Source organism: Anguilla rostrata, chromosome 15 (assembly GCF_018555375.3).
Source record: "Anguilla rostrata isolate EN2019 chromosome 15, ASM1855537v3, whole genome shotgun sequence".
Lineage (NCBI taxonomy): Eukaryota > Metazoa > Chordata > Actinopteri > Anguilliformes > Anguillidae > Anguilla > Anguilla rostrata.
In genome coordinates, this window is record NC_057947.1 from 36,406,266 (window position 1) to 36,424,194 (window position 17,929).

Sequence of the window (17,929 nt, forward strand, 5' to 3'; positions counted from 1 at the left end):
GAACATTGCGATGACAGAACTGTAAGGCAGATGTAACTACCTGAAGAAGTGTTCAAAAGTTTGACCTCATGTGTTCTACACGTCCAGCCACCTTTTCCCAAAACAGGTCCTAAAATATTCCTAATTCTTCTCGCTGCAACAGCAGCTGCTGTGCCTCCGTAAAGAACCCGCGACTGCATTATAAAATTCTGATCTCACAGAAATCAATACTTTAAATAAAATATTCTTATTCTTTACGCGTCGTCATGATGATTTCATAGTTGCATACTACTCCTCTTCTACCAGAGGACGATAATAGACGCTGGACCAATTATGTCCGACACCAAACTGTTCCGTCAATAAGTCAAATGACAAAATTGTGTTCCTACTGCTCAGTATGTAATTTCTAAATAACTGTTAAACTAAAATAAATAAATAAATAAAATCCCGACACGCGAATTCTAAATAGCAGTTACTAAAGTCTATCCACAGGAAAAAAAGATAAAGAGTAGGCCAAGACCACCTCAGGATAGTAAAAAAACAAGTGGAAATCAGTGCATACAGGCATGAATACAAAAGACACGCCAGAAAAAAAACTGAAGGATTCTTTCAGTGGGCTAAATCTGTTTTAGCTAACACAGGTAGGATACGCAAGTATTCACGTGGGGACAGGGTGCGGCGTAATGCATGTCAGCATTATTGGCTGCAACATTTAAAGGTGCATTATCACGTGTGGTGACGTCTGCCAGGTGTGGAACTGAAGAACTGCATGATAATGTAAAAACTTGTTCCGTTAAAAATAGCTGTTTAACTGTTACAGCATGTTCACGTGCATACTAACGTAGCATGTCTTGTTTTGCTCATAATATTTTTGAACTGTAATACCTGTTAAAACACTGCCCAAGAACCAACATTGTAATTAATTGGTTCAATTAAACAAGCAGGACTCTGTTTTCAACATGGTTTGTATTCCTCAAAATTGGCTGGTGCCACATGTATAGGAAGGTGCACGACTGAGTTTCTGCGCCTTTACCACAGCAGGACGAGAGGGTTGCACTGACGACATACCGGCAGCAGCAGCAAACCACGTGACAGAAACTCTACGTTCACCTGCACCATTGCTCTCATTTCTGATACACCTTTGATAGACTACTTTAAATTGTACAAGGTGGACTTGTGAGGCTTGAGAGTATGAAGTTAGCAGATAATTCTTTCAATTTACCGGTCTAATGATGATGCAATTAATTTTTCCATATGTATTTTTAAACACGTGTAATGTAAAATAAATAAATAAAAACACAAAAGTAATGTCAATCACATAAAAATGCCACAGCTGCTGACTGGGGAACTCAGTCATCCTGCTTCATAAAAACCCCCCTGTTCTCTTCCAAAAAATTACATTTTAGCATTTAGCAGATGCTCTCACAGAGGTTCACACAGCTTGCATTCCTAACATACAGTCCATTTACTCAGCTGGATCTCTACTGAAGCAGTTTGGGTGAAGCTGCTCAGGTGAAGGCAAAAGTATGCTGCTCAAGGGTACAGTGGCAGTGCCCTGGGAATGGAACTCGGGAGTACGCATGCCCCATTCTCAGCCATGGTGGCATTAGAAGGGATTTTGGGAGAGAGAGTATTGGAATATTTAAGGATGACCAGCAAAGAAAACATGACCAAAAATGTTATTCAATGCAATACCAAAGTTAGCCATTCCCTTTAAGGAGCAGAGACTGCATACACACCCTTTCAGGGGGATGTTCCATACGAATCACAAAAGGGGCAGAAATCCTTCAGGGTCAAGCTCTGATAAGGAAAGGAATAATTCTGTACACAGTGGCTATTAATACACCTAATGGCAGTTATTTAATTACTACAATTAAAAAACTAAATATGAATCCCACCTATACATATAAACATATTTGATACAAACCATAAAGCAAATTGTTAAATGCAAACAAACAGTGGCACATGAACCATTGCCCTGCAGCTTTCATGAGTGTAGCTACCTCTACTGGAAACTGTAACTAGAATCATATATTATAAATTCAAAGTAGTTATGTTACTACGCTACTGATTGTTATTTTTAATGTATTATTAGTTGTCGCGTGTAACTGATAAAGGGGAAAATAGCTCGCATGTCTCCTACAAACGAATGACGTCATGGACATCGCTTCTGCTCCTTATACGGGCTGACATTTATCACGTGGAGGGAAGGCTCAGCCCTCGGAGGACCCGAGCGAAGGCGCAGAGGTAAAGCGAAGGAGGCTGAGAAAAATAAGTAGCTACCTGTCTGCCGACGTCGAGCCAGATGCGCAATTTTATGACTAGAAGGCAGCGGTAACAACAGACGAATCCTTCTTAGCACATAGCGCACTTTTTGCCAAGGCGGATCAATTTGGATAGAGACAATGGAAGATGTCTACCACTATACTCGAAGCCCCGTTTGGGAAGAACTGGTCAGTATCACTGTATTCTACTGGAAGGAAGTCTGGCGAACTTTTCTCTACGTTCTGCTGTGCGCGAAATGTTATGTCTGGACAGCGTATCTACGGCGTGCTGTTGTTACTGATGCTCACAAACTTATTTTGAAGTCCAGAAGGTGTCTTACAGACGTTTTGCTGTGTTAGTGTAACAACAGACATCTGAAAAGTCAATGTATTGGTATAGCAGTCTGAATATTAGATCGCATAAACCAGACAGACTATAATAACTGTATTTATGTTTAAGAAGCGCAAGAAAAAGTTTTTTAATTTTTAAAAAAGTAATGCACTATAACCGTCGCCTGTTATTCCCTTGTGTGACTGCAGCTCGGCAATGACAAATGATGATTCATGCAAAGTAAATTCACATTTGATTTCAGACGGAAAATGTAAGGATTATACGAAATAAAATGAATGGGCTATGCCATGAAATATTATTTCTTGTTCATATCTAGTTCTAATGCATTTATCATAATTGGTCTGTGTCACAATATGAGTAAAATAGTGTCCCCCTTCCTGAAGACGCGAACCGGTTCAGCGTGGAATGTTTTCCTGACTATCCTGAACGGAGTGTTTATAAACACAAATGAGAGTTTGTGTTGCCTTCGAACTTAAACTGCATATGTAACGAACGAATATATGACTGTGGGTCAAAATTGGTCAATACAATTTACAATCGTGACAGTTTTACCGAAGAAACCAGAAGTGTTCATTTAACTAAATGAGTTTATACGAGTTAAGGGTGGATCAAATAGCTACTCTATCAGAGTTAGCTTAACACTGGGTATGGTTGGCTTTAGTGTAGGGTGCACGTGCGTGGTTTCGCAGAAAATAATTCAAAATATATGTGTAACCTCCTAGCTCTCTGTTTAGGGCCCAGACCACGTTTTTAAATATCATTCCTCGTTTCCCACCACACATAATCCCTGGCAGCATTAAGCCTACACATTGTGCGTTGATTCTAATCTTTTTTTTGGCGGAAAGTATTGGGGGAGGAAGCATGACTTAAACAGGGTTATGTTGTTCCTTTTGATACACAATGAACAATTGTGTACACTTTTGTAACAATCTGTAAAATAAACACGACTGCATTGTATTTTGTTACTGAACCGTAGATGGACACTGATAAATAAAAAAGCATGCAACATACTGGGATTTCCTGTACATGCTATGATATTGTTGTTACCAATTATGAAAATGAATCCATAAATAATATTCCACAACAAACGGCGGCTGGTGCATTTTAACTGATTTATGCTACGTGCATGTGAAACTTAATTGCATTCATTTACTAATTCCCCAATTAATTGCAACAACATAATGTGTCGTTATTTACTTGTATTGAACTGTATGGCGTTTTCCTGTTGTTCTGTATTTAATTTAAACATTATAAACATTTGATACGGAACGAAATTAAATCAATTGCTAAACCATCCAACTCCCGCGCGTTTACTGTAGGCTACTGTAGCCAATACTCTAACCAGACTCCTCTCGGAATAACCACTAGGGTTTGCTACGGACATTTCCTCCCGTTATAGATGGGTTAGACAACGGAGGCAGAACCAAGTCTCGGTTGACACAGACTGCAGCCACAAAACGCTAGAAAGGAAGCTTCGCGGAGGCGGTGGATTGTGTCTGAACATGGCAGGTCTGAATGAGTACAGCGGCTCCGGTCGCGCGGTAGAATAGGCGAGCGTGTGTCGCTTTCGGGTGGGAGCAGAGAGAGGAAGATGGCGGGGAAGAGAACTGCTTTTCAGCCGCTGTCCAGCTCTCGCGTCCCGGAGAGGAAGGGAGCGGCTGACCGCGTCAAGCCTAATGTGGAGTGGTGCTCTTCTACCACCCACCAGGAGCCGGAGAAAGGAGCCCCTTCCACAGCGGGAACTGGCAGTGGCAGCGCCGGGATTCACCAGCACGCCGGAGGGGCCGTTGGAGGACCAGGTCCGGTGGACGAGTCCTCCGATAGCGAAGGAGAACAGGAAGGCCCCCAGAAACTCATCAGAAAAGTGTCCACCTCCGGGCAGATCAGGAGCAAGGTAAGCAACAGATGGGGGTCTGTGGTCTACAGGAGATTAGCCAGCATGCACGTACTATGCATTGAAAACGCGCCTATTCTACCTGGACCATTTCTCTATACTTGTTCGTTTAAAAAATAACAACTGTGTGTGTGTGTGTGTGTGTGTGTGTGTGTATATATATATATATATATATATATATATATATATATATATATATATATATATATATATGAGTGAGAGAGAGAAGCAAACATGTACGTATACATGTATATATTTAGTGAGAGAAGCAAACTGGCAAACTGTTGAATGCTTTTTGCTTTAAAATAGGCTACTGTACAACTGAGGATGGAGTGAAGGACACAGGTAAATGTTGAATAAAACAAACGAGAGAATGCTCGTCATTAAAGTGATTGATACCAGCCATGGGAATCATTTTCTTTTTGAATGTTGCAATATTTTAATTATAAAGCAAATCATTAAAAGCAAATAAGAATCTTGAGTGGAGTCCCAGTGAGTGTATGAGTGTAATGTTTTTTTAAAAGGCAGTGGAATTATTCTGTGTAATGATTTATTGAGGCTGATTTTTCAATATCCTATGAACAAGCACTTAAGAATAATCCATCAACGTACACAGTATACTGAAAGTCCTGACATACCGTAAACGCTTGTGTTTTATTTAACAATAAACAGGGGTCTCTATAAAAGAGTTATATTGTAAATTGAAGTACACATACGTGCGAATAATAAAACTAAAGTCCATCTGGGAGAGATATGAAGGGGGCAGTGTTTTGGCTCTTAAGACCAGTCATGTCAGCTCATCTGTCTGAGTGACATGTTACCAGGCCTGCTGCACTTTGACTACAGCACAATGAATAACTCATTTCTTGTTCTTTTCAGATCCACTCAATAACTGACAGCTGCTTCACACCCCCATTGCATTATTTAGGAAGGCTATTTTTAGAAGGTTACAACACTAGTTCTGCAAAGTGATGTGGGCGGGGCCTGCTTTTTCATGCTAATTAGTGGTTACAAAAAACCAGAAGAGTAAATAATATGCCCTATTCTTCCCTGTAGTATCAAGTGTTACTCCAGTGCAGCTGAATCCCAGTCAGATTTGCAGGCTCCCTTGCAGAGTTTTCAGTGGCTTTTTTCATGTGGTGGTCTGTCCTGTTTGTCACATATATTATACTGCATATCTCTATACTGAAAAGGGGTGTAGCCTTACTGAAGGCAACAACTGCATGTGCTTCATGTTTGGAGTTTTGGCTTTTCATGATTTAGAGTGGGAGGCAGAGTTAGGGTTAGATTGACATGGTGTACCTGGATGGGCGGAGTTATTGTTAGAGTGACATGGGCGTACCTGGATACGCTGGGTGTTGACTCCACTGTGCATCATAGCGATCTGTGGACTCCAATACATTTTAGGCATTTAGCAGATGCTCCTATCCAGACAGACTTGGAGAGATTATATTATTTTACATACAGTGTATTTATACAGCTGGATATTTCAGTGGAGCAGTTCAGGTGAAGTGCCAATGCCAAGTCCAGGGCCCTGTTTCACTAACTATGCATGCTACTCAAACTTGGGGTATGCGTTTATGGGGGGTTGAGTTGTTTCACTAAATTAAAGCGGGTGAAGTCAGGGAGAGTTAGTGCCCGTCACTCTGCTGCTAATGAGTGGTGCTAACTAGCTGTGCTAACAAGCGGCGCTAACTAGCTGAGGCCTGCTGTCCGATGACAAGCGCAGATCTCCCACAATGCACTGCACATGCCTTAGAGGCACTCCGCCCGGTCTGGAGTGGGGTCTGTTTGCCGCTGAGGCCCCTAGCACCAGCCCACAGCTAGCACCCAGCAGCCAGTACACTGTGCATCTGCTACTGCAGGAGTGTGTGGTGACACCCCCACCCCCCACCAAGCCACTGACGCCATGGCAACCACCAGACATATCTTCATCTAGGTAATGTCCTCAGGAGAGAGTGAGAAAGTGAGAGACAGATGGAGAGACAGAGATGGAGAAAAGGCTTAAGTTGATGTGTCACTAGAGGAAACACCATTTCAGATACACTTCTCTTCCACTCGAGATTGACTCCACGCCTCCACTCACTCTCTTACCTTCTTCCTGTTCTGTTCCTCACTTCTGGAAGCAGATGGAGCTTCGTCTGTAGTGCGTGTACATCTGCTTTCAGCAAGCAGAAAATCCATCGCATGTTCATTTGCTTTTGGCTGGCAGAGAAAAAAAGTGTTATTTTGCTTTCAGCTGGCAGATGAAGCAACATGTGTTTGTTTGCTTCTGGCTGTTTTAGCTGCTGGTGTGTTGTGCAGTATAATGAGAGGGGTGGATGGGTGCTGCAGAGCTGTAGGGCTGTAAACCTGTAGAGCTGTAAGGTTGTAGGGCTGTATAGCTGTAAGGCTGTATAGCTGTAGGGCTGTAGGGCTGTTGAGCTGTAGGGCTGTAGGGTTGTAGAGCTGTAGGGGTGTAGTGCTGTAGGGCTGTAAAGTTGTAGATCTGTAGAGCTGTAGGGCTGTAGTGCTGTAGGGCAGTAGGGCTGTAGGGCTGTATAGCTGTAGGGCTGTAGAGCTGTAGAGCTGTAGAGCTGTAGGGGTGTAGGGCTGTAGAGCTGTAAGGTTGTAGGGCTGTAGAGCTGTAAGGCTGTAGAGCTGTAGGGCTGTAGAGCTGTAGGGCTGTTGGGCTGTAGAGCTGTAGGGCTGTAAGGCTGTAGAGCTGTAGGGCTGTAGGGCAGTAGGGCTGTAGGGCAGTAGTGCTGTAGGGCTGTAGGGCTGTAAGGCTGTAGAGCTGTAGGGCTGTAGAGCTGTAGGGCTGTAGAGCTGTAGAGCTGTAGGACTGTAGGGCTGTAAGGCTGTAGAGCTGTAGGGCTGTAGGGCAGTAGTGCTGTAGGGCTGTAGGGCTGTAAGGCTGTAGAGCTGTAGGGCTGTAGAGCTGTAGGGCTGTAGGGCTGTAGAGCTGTAAGGCTGTAGGGCTGTATAGCTGTAAGGCTGTATAGCTGTAGGGCTGTAGGGCTGTTGAGCTGTAGGGCTGTAGGGTTGTAGAGCTGTAGGGGTGTAGTGCTGTAGGGCTGTAAAGTTGTAGATCTGTAGAGCTGTAGGGCTGTAGTGCTGTAGGGCTGTAGGGCAGTAGGGCTGTAGGGCTGTATAGCTGTAGGGCTGTAGTGCTGTAGAGCTGTAGAGCTGTAGGGGTGTAGAGCTGTAAGGTTGTAGGGCTGTAGAGCTGTAAGGCTGTAGAGCTGTAGGGCTGTAGAGCTGTAGGGCTGTTGGGCTGTAGAGCTGTAGGGCTGTAAGGCTGTAGAGCTGTAGGGCTGTAGGGCAGTAGGGCTGTAGGGCAGTAGTGCTGTAGGGCTGTAGGGCTGTAAGGCTGTAGAGCTGTAGGGCTGTAGAGCTGTAGGGCTGTAGAGCTGTAGAGCTGTAGGACTGTAGAGCTGTAGGGCTGTAGGGCTGTAGAGCTGTAGGGCTGTAGGGCAGTAGTGCTGTAGGGCTGTAGGGCTGTAAGGCTGTAGAGCTGTAGGGCTGTAGAGCTGTAGGGCTGTAGGGCTGTAGAGCAGTAGGGTTGTAGAGCTGTAGGGCTGTTGAGCTGTAGGGCTGTTGAGCTGTACGGCTGTAAAGTTGTAGATCTGTAGGGCTGGGTCACCAAACCTGTGTTGGGGGGGGTAAACCTCTGCAGGCCTCCCCTGACCCAGGCCCCCCCAGGGCCATGGATATCAGTCTGAGCTGGTTTCTCACCCCAGTTGTGCTGGCCTCTGTAGCCTGCTGCCGCGGAGCTTGTTCCTCCGTTAATAAAACATTAGCGGTTTCGGCGGGTGGGCGGGCGGGAGGAAGAGAGAGAGAGAGAGAGAGAGAGAGAGAGAGAGAGCTCCTTGTCCACTGAACGCCCCAGGCCGCACCCTCCCGCGGCGGCTCGGCGGGGTACGGTCGTAGCGATGCCGCTCCCAGTGACCCACATCCGCGCGCGCACTGGCGCCAGCTCTCCCGCCGCCACAGAGGACGCAAACCCCGCCGTCGCTGTTCCACACTGAGCGCGCTCAAAGCAGCCGCTAACATAGGCCCACGTGGTTTTGGAAGAATGCGCATGTGCGTGGGCTAAAATCTTACGGAAATGTAAAAAAAAAAAAAAAAAACTTATTTTTAAAAGTAGAAAACCTCTCCACAAACCACTGGGGCGATATGAGCTTTTTAGAAAGTGATTACTTCCCCATTTCCAGCTGCAAAATTCAGTGCAGTTTTTTCCACTGATGTTTTGTGTCTTTGCAGAATTTCCAGGTAGTTCAGTGTTTTACCTCGACAGGCTCATCCGCGCCCACAGTAGCTGAAGCATGATTGGTCAGACAGGCAAAATTACACCTAATGCTGGCTCCTGAAGAGAGGCGTAGCTGGTTTAGAGTCACGGATGAGTGCTCTGTGCTCAAGGAACAGAAGAGTGTGCTACCTCAGACCCAACCTAAAGCAGGCCTCTAAAGCTGCCTCAGACCCAACCTAAAGCAGGCCTCTAAAGCTGCCTCAGACCCAACATACAGCAGGCCTCTAAAGCTACCTCAGACCCAACCTAAAGCAGGCCTCTAAAGCTGCCTCAGACCCAGACCCAACCTAAAGCAGGCCTCTAAAGCTGCCTCAGACCCAGACCCAACCTAAAGCAGGCCTCTAAAGCTGCCTCAGACCCAACCTAAAGCAGGCCTCTAAAGCTGCCTCAGACCCAACCTACAGCAGGCCTCTAAAGCTACCTCAGACCCAGACCCAACCTAAAGCAGGCCTCTAAAGCTGCCTCAGACCCAACCTAAAGCAGGCCTCTAAAGCTGCCTCAGACCCAGACCCAACCTAAAGCAGGCCTCTAAAGCTGCCTCAGACCCAGACCCAACCTAAAGCAGGCCTCTAAAGCTGCCTCAGACCCAACCTAAAGCAGGCCTCTAAAGCTGCCTCATTACATTACATTACATTACATTACATTACATTCATTTGGCAGATGCTTTTATCCAAAGCGACGTACAAGAAGTGCATTTTCATGATCGTAGACAACTGCTGAACACGGGTTCAGTAAGGTACAATTACTTATTTTGTACAGCTATTTCTAGCCGAGAACAATGAACACTATCCTGGTCTAACATCTGCAAAGCCAAACTAGGCAGAAGATTAAGCTCAAGTATTAGAACAAATACAATTTACCAAGAAGTGCAGGGATGGGGCAACATGTAACAAGTGACAGGAAAAAGGGTTTTTAAAAAAAAAAATATATATACACAGCATGGTGGTGGTTATTCTAGGTATAGTCTGAAGAGATGAGTCTTCAGGCCACGGCGGAAGATGGATAGTGAGGGGGAGGTTCGGAGAGGGACGGGGAGTTCGTTGCCTCAGACCCAACCTAAAGCAGGCCTCTAAAGCTGCCTCAGACCCAACCTAAAGCAGGCCTCTAAAGCTACCTCAGACCCAACCTAAAGCAGGCCTCTAAAGCTGCCTCAGACCCAACCTAAAGCAGGCCTCTAAAGCTACCTCAGACCCAACCTAAAGCAGGCCTCTAAAGCTGCCTCAGACCCAACCTAAAGCAAGCCTCTAAAGCTATCTCAGACCCAACCTAAAGCAGGCCTCTAAAGCTGCCTCAGACCCAACCTAAAGCAGGCCTCTAAAGCTGCCTCAGACCCAGTCTAAAGCAGGCCTCTAAATTTAGCCTGGGTCTGCTTTTCAGCCCGGTTGCGTAATCTGCTTCAAACGAGGCCTTAACAGAGTTTGGCTCGTTTGGCCAGTGATCAGCATCATCAGCGTGATCAGCATCATCAGCGTCATCCACAGTGGATTCCCATTCCCTTCCCACAGGGAGGTTACATCTGTGGCCTTGTTACTGAAATGAGCGGCGCGGTCATGCTGGGGTGTGCTGTTACTGAAATGAGCGGCGCAGTCATGCTGGGGTGTGCTTGGGTGGGTTTTCATACTCTTTCGAGGGAATTAGGAGACATGGCAGGCTTTTCAGCTCCTGCTCCAGAGGCTATTGCTTCAGTTCTTCAGAATGCTCTCACTGCACCTCAGTCTCTCGTTTGCGATTGGCTGTTCAGCTAATTCTATTACAGCAGTGGCCTGAGGTGATTGGCTGTTCGGCTGATTCTATTACGACAATGGCCTGACACTCAGCATAAACAGCGCACTATTGTGAAACCGTAGAGCAGAGAGCAAATTGTTTGTTGATGATGTAATTACCATTAGATTCATTTATAATGCATGAAGCCCATTTCCATTCTATTAGCGATCATCTTCCCCGGCTTATGATGCTTTGAGTGTAGCGCTACGCAGCGGCCCCCCAGGTCCCCCGCATTCACAGTGTAGCGCTACGCAGCGGCCCCCCAGGTCCCCCGCATTCACAGTGTAGCGCTACGCAGCGGCCCCCCAGGTCCCCCCATTCACAGTGTAGCGCTACCCAGCGCCCCCCCCAGGTCCCCCGCTGATGATGCTTTGAGTGTAGCGCTACGCAGCGGCCCCCCAGGTCCCCCCCATTCACAGTGTAGCGCTACCCAGCGCCCCCCAGGTCCCCCGCTGATGATGCTTTGAGTGTAGCGCTACGCAGCGGCCCCCAGGTCCCCCCATTCACAGTGTAGCGCTACGCAGCGGCCCCCAGGTCCCCACATTCACAGTGTAGCGCTACGCAGCGGCCCCCCAGGTCCCCCACATTCACAGTGTAGCGTTACCCAGCGCCCCCCCCAGGTCCCCCGCTGATGATGCTTTGAGTGTAGTGCTATGCAGCGGCCCCCCAGGTCCCCCGCTGATGATGCGATTATGCAGGGACACAGAGCATCAGCGAGGGAGGGGAACGTCGCCCGCGGCAACGCGACGCCAGCGGCTGGCCTTCACAGGCAGCCTCCAGATGAGCACACAGACATAACATGCATTACCAATCAGCAATTAGCATCAGCCGTCTGCTGGAGTTCAGGCCTGCAGCCCAGCCGAACGTTGCAGCCGAACCAAACGCTGCAGCCCAGCCGAACGCTGCAGCCCAGCCGAATGATAGCAGTTATAAACCAGCATGGCAAAATGAGCAGGGAGACAAAAAACCTCACCGTCCGCACAGGCGGGGTCAGCGAATCATCACCGCCTCACACCTTTACCTAAGTCTAACCCCCAGCAGGAGTGGGAGACGGTTCCAACAGCCAGGGCACGGGGACGACCCGTGTGGCACGGGGTCCAACGTTAGCAGCGCGGTCGATAGCGCCTTCAGCGGCCTGTTACGCCCGTGTCAGCCTTCGGTCTGTCAGCGCACGAGGATGCCCCAACTAATCCGTTTACTCGCTCCGTCCAAAAGGATGCAGGACAGACAGGGAGGGATATTAGATTGCTAATTCCATTAAAAAAAGAATGATCCCGTGTTGGACCGAATGCGTTCATGTTGTCAGTCCGTCTTTATCTGACCACTCAAACTAGCTGTTACGCTACACACTAATCCTATTGAGTTGGTAGGATCTGGCAGAAGGCATGAGATGCTCCTTGCTTGTGATAAGCAGTTCTAGGCACATAAGATCAGGCTGTATTTGAACTGGCTCTGGATGCCTGGCTGGGGCTGTTCCCTTGTCTGTGAGCTGTGGATCGGGCTCTAATGATGCTGGCTTAACAGCGGCACATTCCTGTGCGTTTCTTCATACTGGGTCTACTGCTGCAGCATCCGCCCCCTGCACCCCCCCCCCCAAACCCCCGAAGATAAAATAAAATTTAATGTCCCTCCTCCGACCCCCCCACCACGCTGTAGCTCAACATTCATTTGTCTGTCGTTTGAGCCGCCCACCCCCCCACCCTCAGAACTGCCCTCCTGACAGGGGCAATTGCTGCCTTCCGCGTTCCGCCTCCCACTGAAATAATGACTCAGTGTTCCTGCTGATGGGCAAATTACATAACCGCCATTCAGCCGCTTCACGCAGCAGCGGAGTCTTCAGAGAAGCAGGCCTTCCCCAAGCAGAGTAAACTCCGCCCTGCCACAGGGGCCACAGGGGCCCCATCCAGGCTCTAAGGCATCCAGGGGACTCCCATCATCGCTTAAAAAGGGTTATATTTTTAAAAAAAGGTACTAAATATTTTCTCAAATCTATATATAGTAACTGCATATCAGGTCTCTCCTGGGACCCCCAACAGTACCTTCAATAACCCCCAGGGTCCCACACACCCCCCTGCTGAAACCCCAGGCTGCACAGCATTCCCTACAGCAGGGATCATCAACTCTGGCCCTCGAATCCAAATCCAGCACAGGTTTTCTTTTCTCCCGGGTAATTCGTGCTACTGATTGGCCAGACTGTCTTCACACCTGACTCCCAGGCAAAGGGAGGGTGGAAAACCAGCAGTTCTCGGCCCTCGAGTTGCTGATACCTGCCCTACAGTATTCCCAGCAGTATTCCCTTCCTCAGAGACGGCGACACAGTCTGAAAAGATGGTCCCAAATTTGCCGGAGCAAGCATCAGAGACTTCCGGAGTCAGATAACTCAAGCAGGAAAATCTGTTGCTTTTTAACATGAGGAGGAGTGTGCAGCAGTATTTGTTTTGTCTGTCCAGCAGACCCCAGTTCAGGCCACTGGCTAAACCCATAAGCTGACCCAAATGACCAGCAGAACGTCAAAGCGGACCGAGGTGCAGTGATGCTCAAGGCCGGTGCTCTCTCAGTGCGTCAGTAGGCCCCAGCGAACACAGACAGCAGAAAGGCCGGTGCTCTCTCAGTGCGTCAGTAGGCCCCAGCGAACACAGACAGCAGAAAGGTCGGTGCTCTCTCAGTGCGTCAGTAGGCCCCAGCGAACACAGACAGCAGAAAGGCCGGTGCTCTCTGAAAGCTGAAAGCCGTCAGGAGCAGCCTCCGACGTTCCCGCCAGTCCTGCAGTTCCATCTCAGCACACCCTTCAGGGCAGCGCTTTTAACCCAAGTGACCTGCTCAATGCCATTTGCGCGACACGCGGCGTTCGGACCCGCGGCCTTTAGGGACCAGCCTGGAACCTGCTGCTCCGCCGCCAGGCAGCCGGAGAGCCGGAGACCAGCGGCCGCTCTGGGTGCCAGGCAGCCGGAGAGCCGGAGACCAGCGGCCGCTCTGGGAGCGAGGCAGCCGGAGACCAGCGGCCGCTCTGGGTGCAAGGCGGCCGGAGAGCAGCGGCCGCTCTGGGAGCGAGGCAGCCGGAGACCAGCGGCCGCTCTGGGAGCGAGGCAGCCGGAGAGCCGGAGACCAGCGGCCGCTCTGGGAGCGAGGCAGCCGGAGAGCAGCGGCCGCTCTGGGAGCGAGGCAGCCGGAGACCAGCGGCCGCTCTGGGAGCGAGGCAGCCGGAGAGCCGGAGACCAGCAGCCGCTCTGGGTGCGAGGCGGCGGCAGTCGGCTCATTATCAGCGCCGTCTTTTCAGCCAAAGTGCTCTTCTCTCCAGACAGCTCTCAGCTTTTCATTTCTCTGAAATGGAGTGAAAAGCTGCACTTTCAGCAAGTCCTCCTCCAATGAAAAGCCTGTCTAAGTGTCGCTGAGAGGCCCATTCCACAGGCCACAAACGTGCCAGAAACATCCGGGCCTGAAAACCGACCAATGGAAACGCAGATACCACACAGGGCCAATCAGCACATTTTACAATCGAGTCCTCTACAGAGGGTGCTGTTATTTTTTAATTACAAATTGTTTTCATCGGGAGTGCATCCATGTACATGAATAGAAACTATGCATTTCTGTTTGTCGGTTAGTATGACCTCAAAACTATACCTTTCCTTCGTACCCAGAGCCACCACTGATCTCTCAGCACTTCCTGCTGAATCTCCAATCAGCTTCCTTTAACCTTGGCTACAACCTTTCTGTTTCTGGCGATGTTGATGTTTGTGAGCGTGCTCACGAGAGGGAGGGATGATGCTGTGGTTGGAGGGCTGGTGGGTGCTCTGCATGTGCAGAGAGTGTGGAAGAGAGCAGTGATCCTGCTCCTCCCTCTCTCCTCTTTCCTCTCTCCTCTCCTCCCTCGCTCTTCTTCTCTCCCCCTCCTCTCTCGTTTCTTCCTGTGTTTGCGGTTCAGTGAGCGTGTTGGTCTTGCACGGCAGAGAGGGGGGAAGCAGGATTAGCGGTGTGTTAGCTGCAGGCGTGGTCGGGACGCAGGAGGGGAACCTGCAGGGCTAATGGTGGAGGAACAGGGAGTGCGACACGCCAGCGATGCCGTCAGGCCAGAAGGGTCACCCGCGGTAACTGAGGCGGGGTCAGGTTTCGGTCGTAACCCCGGTGACCTGACCCGCCAGAGGTCAGACGGGCTTCCGGGCGCGGCCTGAAGCCTTAAAGTGGTGGGCCTGACAGGAGGAGGCGCGGTCTTTCGGCACCTGGAACAGGAGAAGGCCCGTGCGGGCTTAGACCCCCCCCCCCACTAGCCTGTTTCCTGCGCTACCTGTCACACATCTCTCCAGCGACAGCTTAATTAGCAGAGAAGCCAGAGCTGAGCTGCTGCAGTGAAGCCACTCGACCGGGAAAGCCGTCTCCCCGAGGGGGGGTTGCACTGGGATGAGCGCGTAGCATCGGGCCTACCCACGTATTTAACTGTGGCTATTAGCACAGCTAATTCAGCTATTGACTGCACAGCTAATTCAGCTATTAGCACAGCTAATTCAGCTATTGGCACAGCTAATTCAGCAAGGTGGGGGGTGGGATTGAAGCCTCCCTCTCCTGGCATTTTGGGCATACCCTGAGCCTGGGTGCAGAGAGGGGGTTTGGGCCTACCCTGAGCCTGAGTTTGGCCAGCAGAGAGGGGGCGGGATCTGTCCAGCAGGAGAATGAAGGCCTGTTTTTATTGTTCGCTCTGCTCAGGAAACCACTGCTGTCTGCTATAATCCTTAATCACAGCTGCTGCGCGAGGTATAGCTGTGGGAGGGCGGCGAGGGCGAGAGAGAGAGAGAGAGAGTAGGTGTGTGCGTGTGTGTGAGAATGTGTGTATGTGTGCATGTAAGTGTGTGTTTCAGGGAGAGAGAGAAGTGGTTGTGGGATTATTCAGATCTGTCTGGCACACAGCAGTTCTCTCTCTCTCACTTTAGCAAAGACACAGTCTATTAATAGATCTCTTCTTGTCCTACTTGGCAACAGGAAGGAACCATGGAGAAACTATGGTGGCCTAAACAGGCCACAGTTAATGGGGACATCAAATTGGAGCACACAACTTTTTTCACTGCTTAGCAGAAAAAAAGTTTTGCTAAGTTTTGGAGTGAGCGAAGAGAATACAGGCCTAAACTACACTCCAGCCTTTACAGCGCCTCATAAAGAAACACCAGTACCTCCTCCGTAATAAATTTTAAAAAAAACCTTGTACAGTAACTGCAGTTATACATTAACTCACAGTTGTCACTTAACACAGTTCTATATTCAGTTTCGCAATAATTCCAAATGATTTGTAAATAACCAGCAAGCTTTTGAAAAGCAGACCAAACAAGCACTTTCCCTCAGTTCTACTTCCTCATGGACCAATCAGGTGCTTATATGAGTGTTGTGGGGTTAGGGTTAGGGTTATCTGTAATCGCAGCATGGACGCAGTTGTTTTGAGGGGATTTTGCTGCGCAGTTTGCCTGTTGTCTGAATAAATCAAATATTCTTAAATTTTTTACAATACAAAATCGAAAAAAAAAAAATGTTTTTCACATTAAAAAAAAAAGAAAACGGAAAGATAAACCACTTTGTGGTTAAACTGAACGGAGCCCAAAGACAGGCCATAACCATTAAAGTGCTGACACATTGGCCCGGATCTGTACGTCCCTCTGGGGCTCCTTTAAAGAGGCCGGTTTGGAAAGGTGCCCTGTGGAAGAGCCTGGTGTGGGACAGGGTAGCAGGGTCACGTCCATGTGTCTGTCTGTGTGTCTGTCTGTCTGTCTGTCTGTCTGTCTGTCTGTCTGTCTGTGTGTCTGTCTGTCTGTCTGTCTGTCTGTCTGTCTGTCTGTCTGTGTGTCTGTCTGTCTTTGTGTGTGTGTGTCTGTCTGCGGACCAGCCCCGTGCTGCAGCGGACACAGGTGTGCGCCAGGACGTTGGATCGCTGCGTTTCTGTGTGTAATTCTCCCTCTACGGCGCATATTTCCTCCGCTAAAAATATCCGCTCTGTATGCCGCGGATTCCCGCTGCGTTAAAGAGCGCCAGCGCGTCCCCACGCCCACGCGTCCCCATGCCCACGCCCACGCCAGCGCGTCCCCCACGCCCACGCCCGCGCGTCCCCACGCCAGCGCGTCCCCATGCCCACGTGTCCGGGCATCTGCAGAGGAGCGGGAGGGAAAACGCCGCCAGGTCAACAGCCTCGGGCGCTCGCTGCTGGGGCCGCCGCGAAGGTGTGATGTCACAGGGCCAATGAGAAAGGCAAGGACGGGGGTGCAGAGGTCGGGAGGTCAGAGGTCACGCAGGCAGCGGATCTGAATTTAGCAGAGTTTAACTACATCCTCATGTCACGGAAGGGTGGGAAACGACCGCAAGAAAAGCAGTTCCTGCCCAGACCTCAAAGACAGCGTTTCCTGTGACTGGGAGATTGCTGTTATACGCAGAATATAACGTCTCTGTGGGTTAATACTGCATCAGATTACGAGCTGTACAAAACGCCACTCTGCCACATTCACCAGTGCTTCCTGGTTGTAATCTGAGGCATAAGCAAGCCAGCACAGCATCTTAGATGCGCTTCATATAAACAAGCTTAATAAATGGGCAGAACCAGACTCACAGATTAAGGCCTTGAAAATAAAAATAAAACGCTGCACTTCCACATTTTATCAAACGTTTTTTTAATGTGTAGCGGCAGTGTTGGATCCTAACTAGGCTCATTAGCTTGACCTTTCATTAGCAAGCGTGTTTGTGCACACCCGTTTGAAGAGATTCTCTCTAACTAAGCCATTTGTAGATGGCTGTGAACAGCTTTGATAGTTATTTGGATACAGACTTTTATGCATCCTAATCATTAGTGACAAAATGTCTTCACCCATGTAACACTCCTGTGCCCCCCCCCCCCCAATCGCGTGGGCGCACATGACCTTGTTTAAACTGTGTATGTTCCTGTAACTGCATCCTTTTCCATAAAGCGTATCACACCATGCATTATTTCTCTTTGGTAAATGTTCCATAAAAGTTAAAACTAACTTAAAAATAAAAAACTGAAGTCATTCTGAACTAAAATAAGAACTCAAAACAAACATAAAATAAGAAACAGATGGAGAATGACAGAAGTCTGGGCCTCTGTGCAAGGAAGAGAATCATTTCTGGTCTTGGAGTAATGTGCACATGTTACTGTGTGTGTGTGCTTGTGTGTATGCGCATGTGCATATGTGTGTGTGTGCTTGTGTGTGGTGTGTGTGTAAACTAGTTTCTTCCCATTAGCCTTTGCACTGATTCTCAGTCTGTTCCTTCCTGAGAAAGCCAGGCTGTCAGAGGGAAGCCGCTCACTTTAACCAGACACAGGAAGGGGTGAGAGAGCCATTGGCTTTCTCACAGGGAGGAAGAGGAGGGTGATGTTTCCCAGGGTGGCTGTGTCTCCG

General features: G+C 48.9%; 2 protein-coding genes across 3 annotated transcripts in view; one reads left to right on the forward strand and one right to left on the reverse strand.

The window, feature by feature from the left end:
• vwa8 (von Willebrand factor A domain containing 8) overlaps positions 1 to 669 on the reverse strand; it is a 65,402-nt gene extending 64,733 nt beyond the window's left edge. Inside the window, exon 1 of the mRNA XM_064309687.1 lies at positions 41 to 669. Within this exon, the coding sequence (XP_064165757.1) occupies positions 41 to 179 (139 nt within the window). The 5' untranslated portion in view covers positions 180 to 669. The remainder of the gene's footprint in view (positions 1 to 40) is intronic.
• Positions 670 to 2,171: 1,502 nt separating this feature from the next.
• The window catches only part of dgkh (diacylglycerol kinase, eta), a 58,489-nt gene continuing 42,731 nt past the window's right edge, over positions 2,172 to 17,929 (forward strand). Inside the window, exons 1-2 of one of the 2 annotated variants that reach the window (XM_064310719.1) lie at positions 2,172 to 2,432; positions 4,304 to 4,489. In XM_064310719.1, coding sequence (XP_064166789.1) covers positions 2,385 to 2,432; positions 4,304 to 4,489 — 234 coding nt within the window. In that variant the 5' untranslated portion in view covers positions 2,172 to 2,384. Of the gene's footprint in view, positions 2,433 to 3,846; positions 4,490 to 17,929 lie in introns of those variants that run through there. The other variant, XM_064310718.1, reaches the window with a different exon arrangement.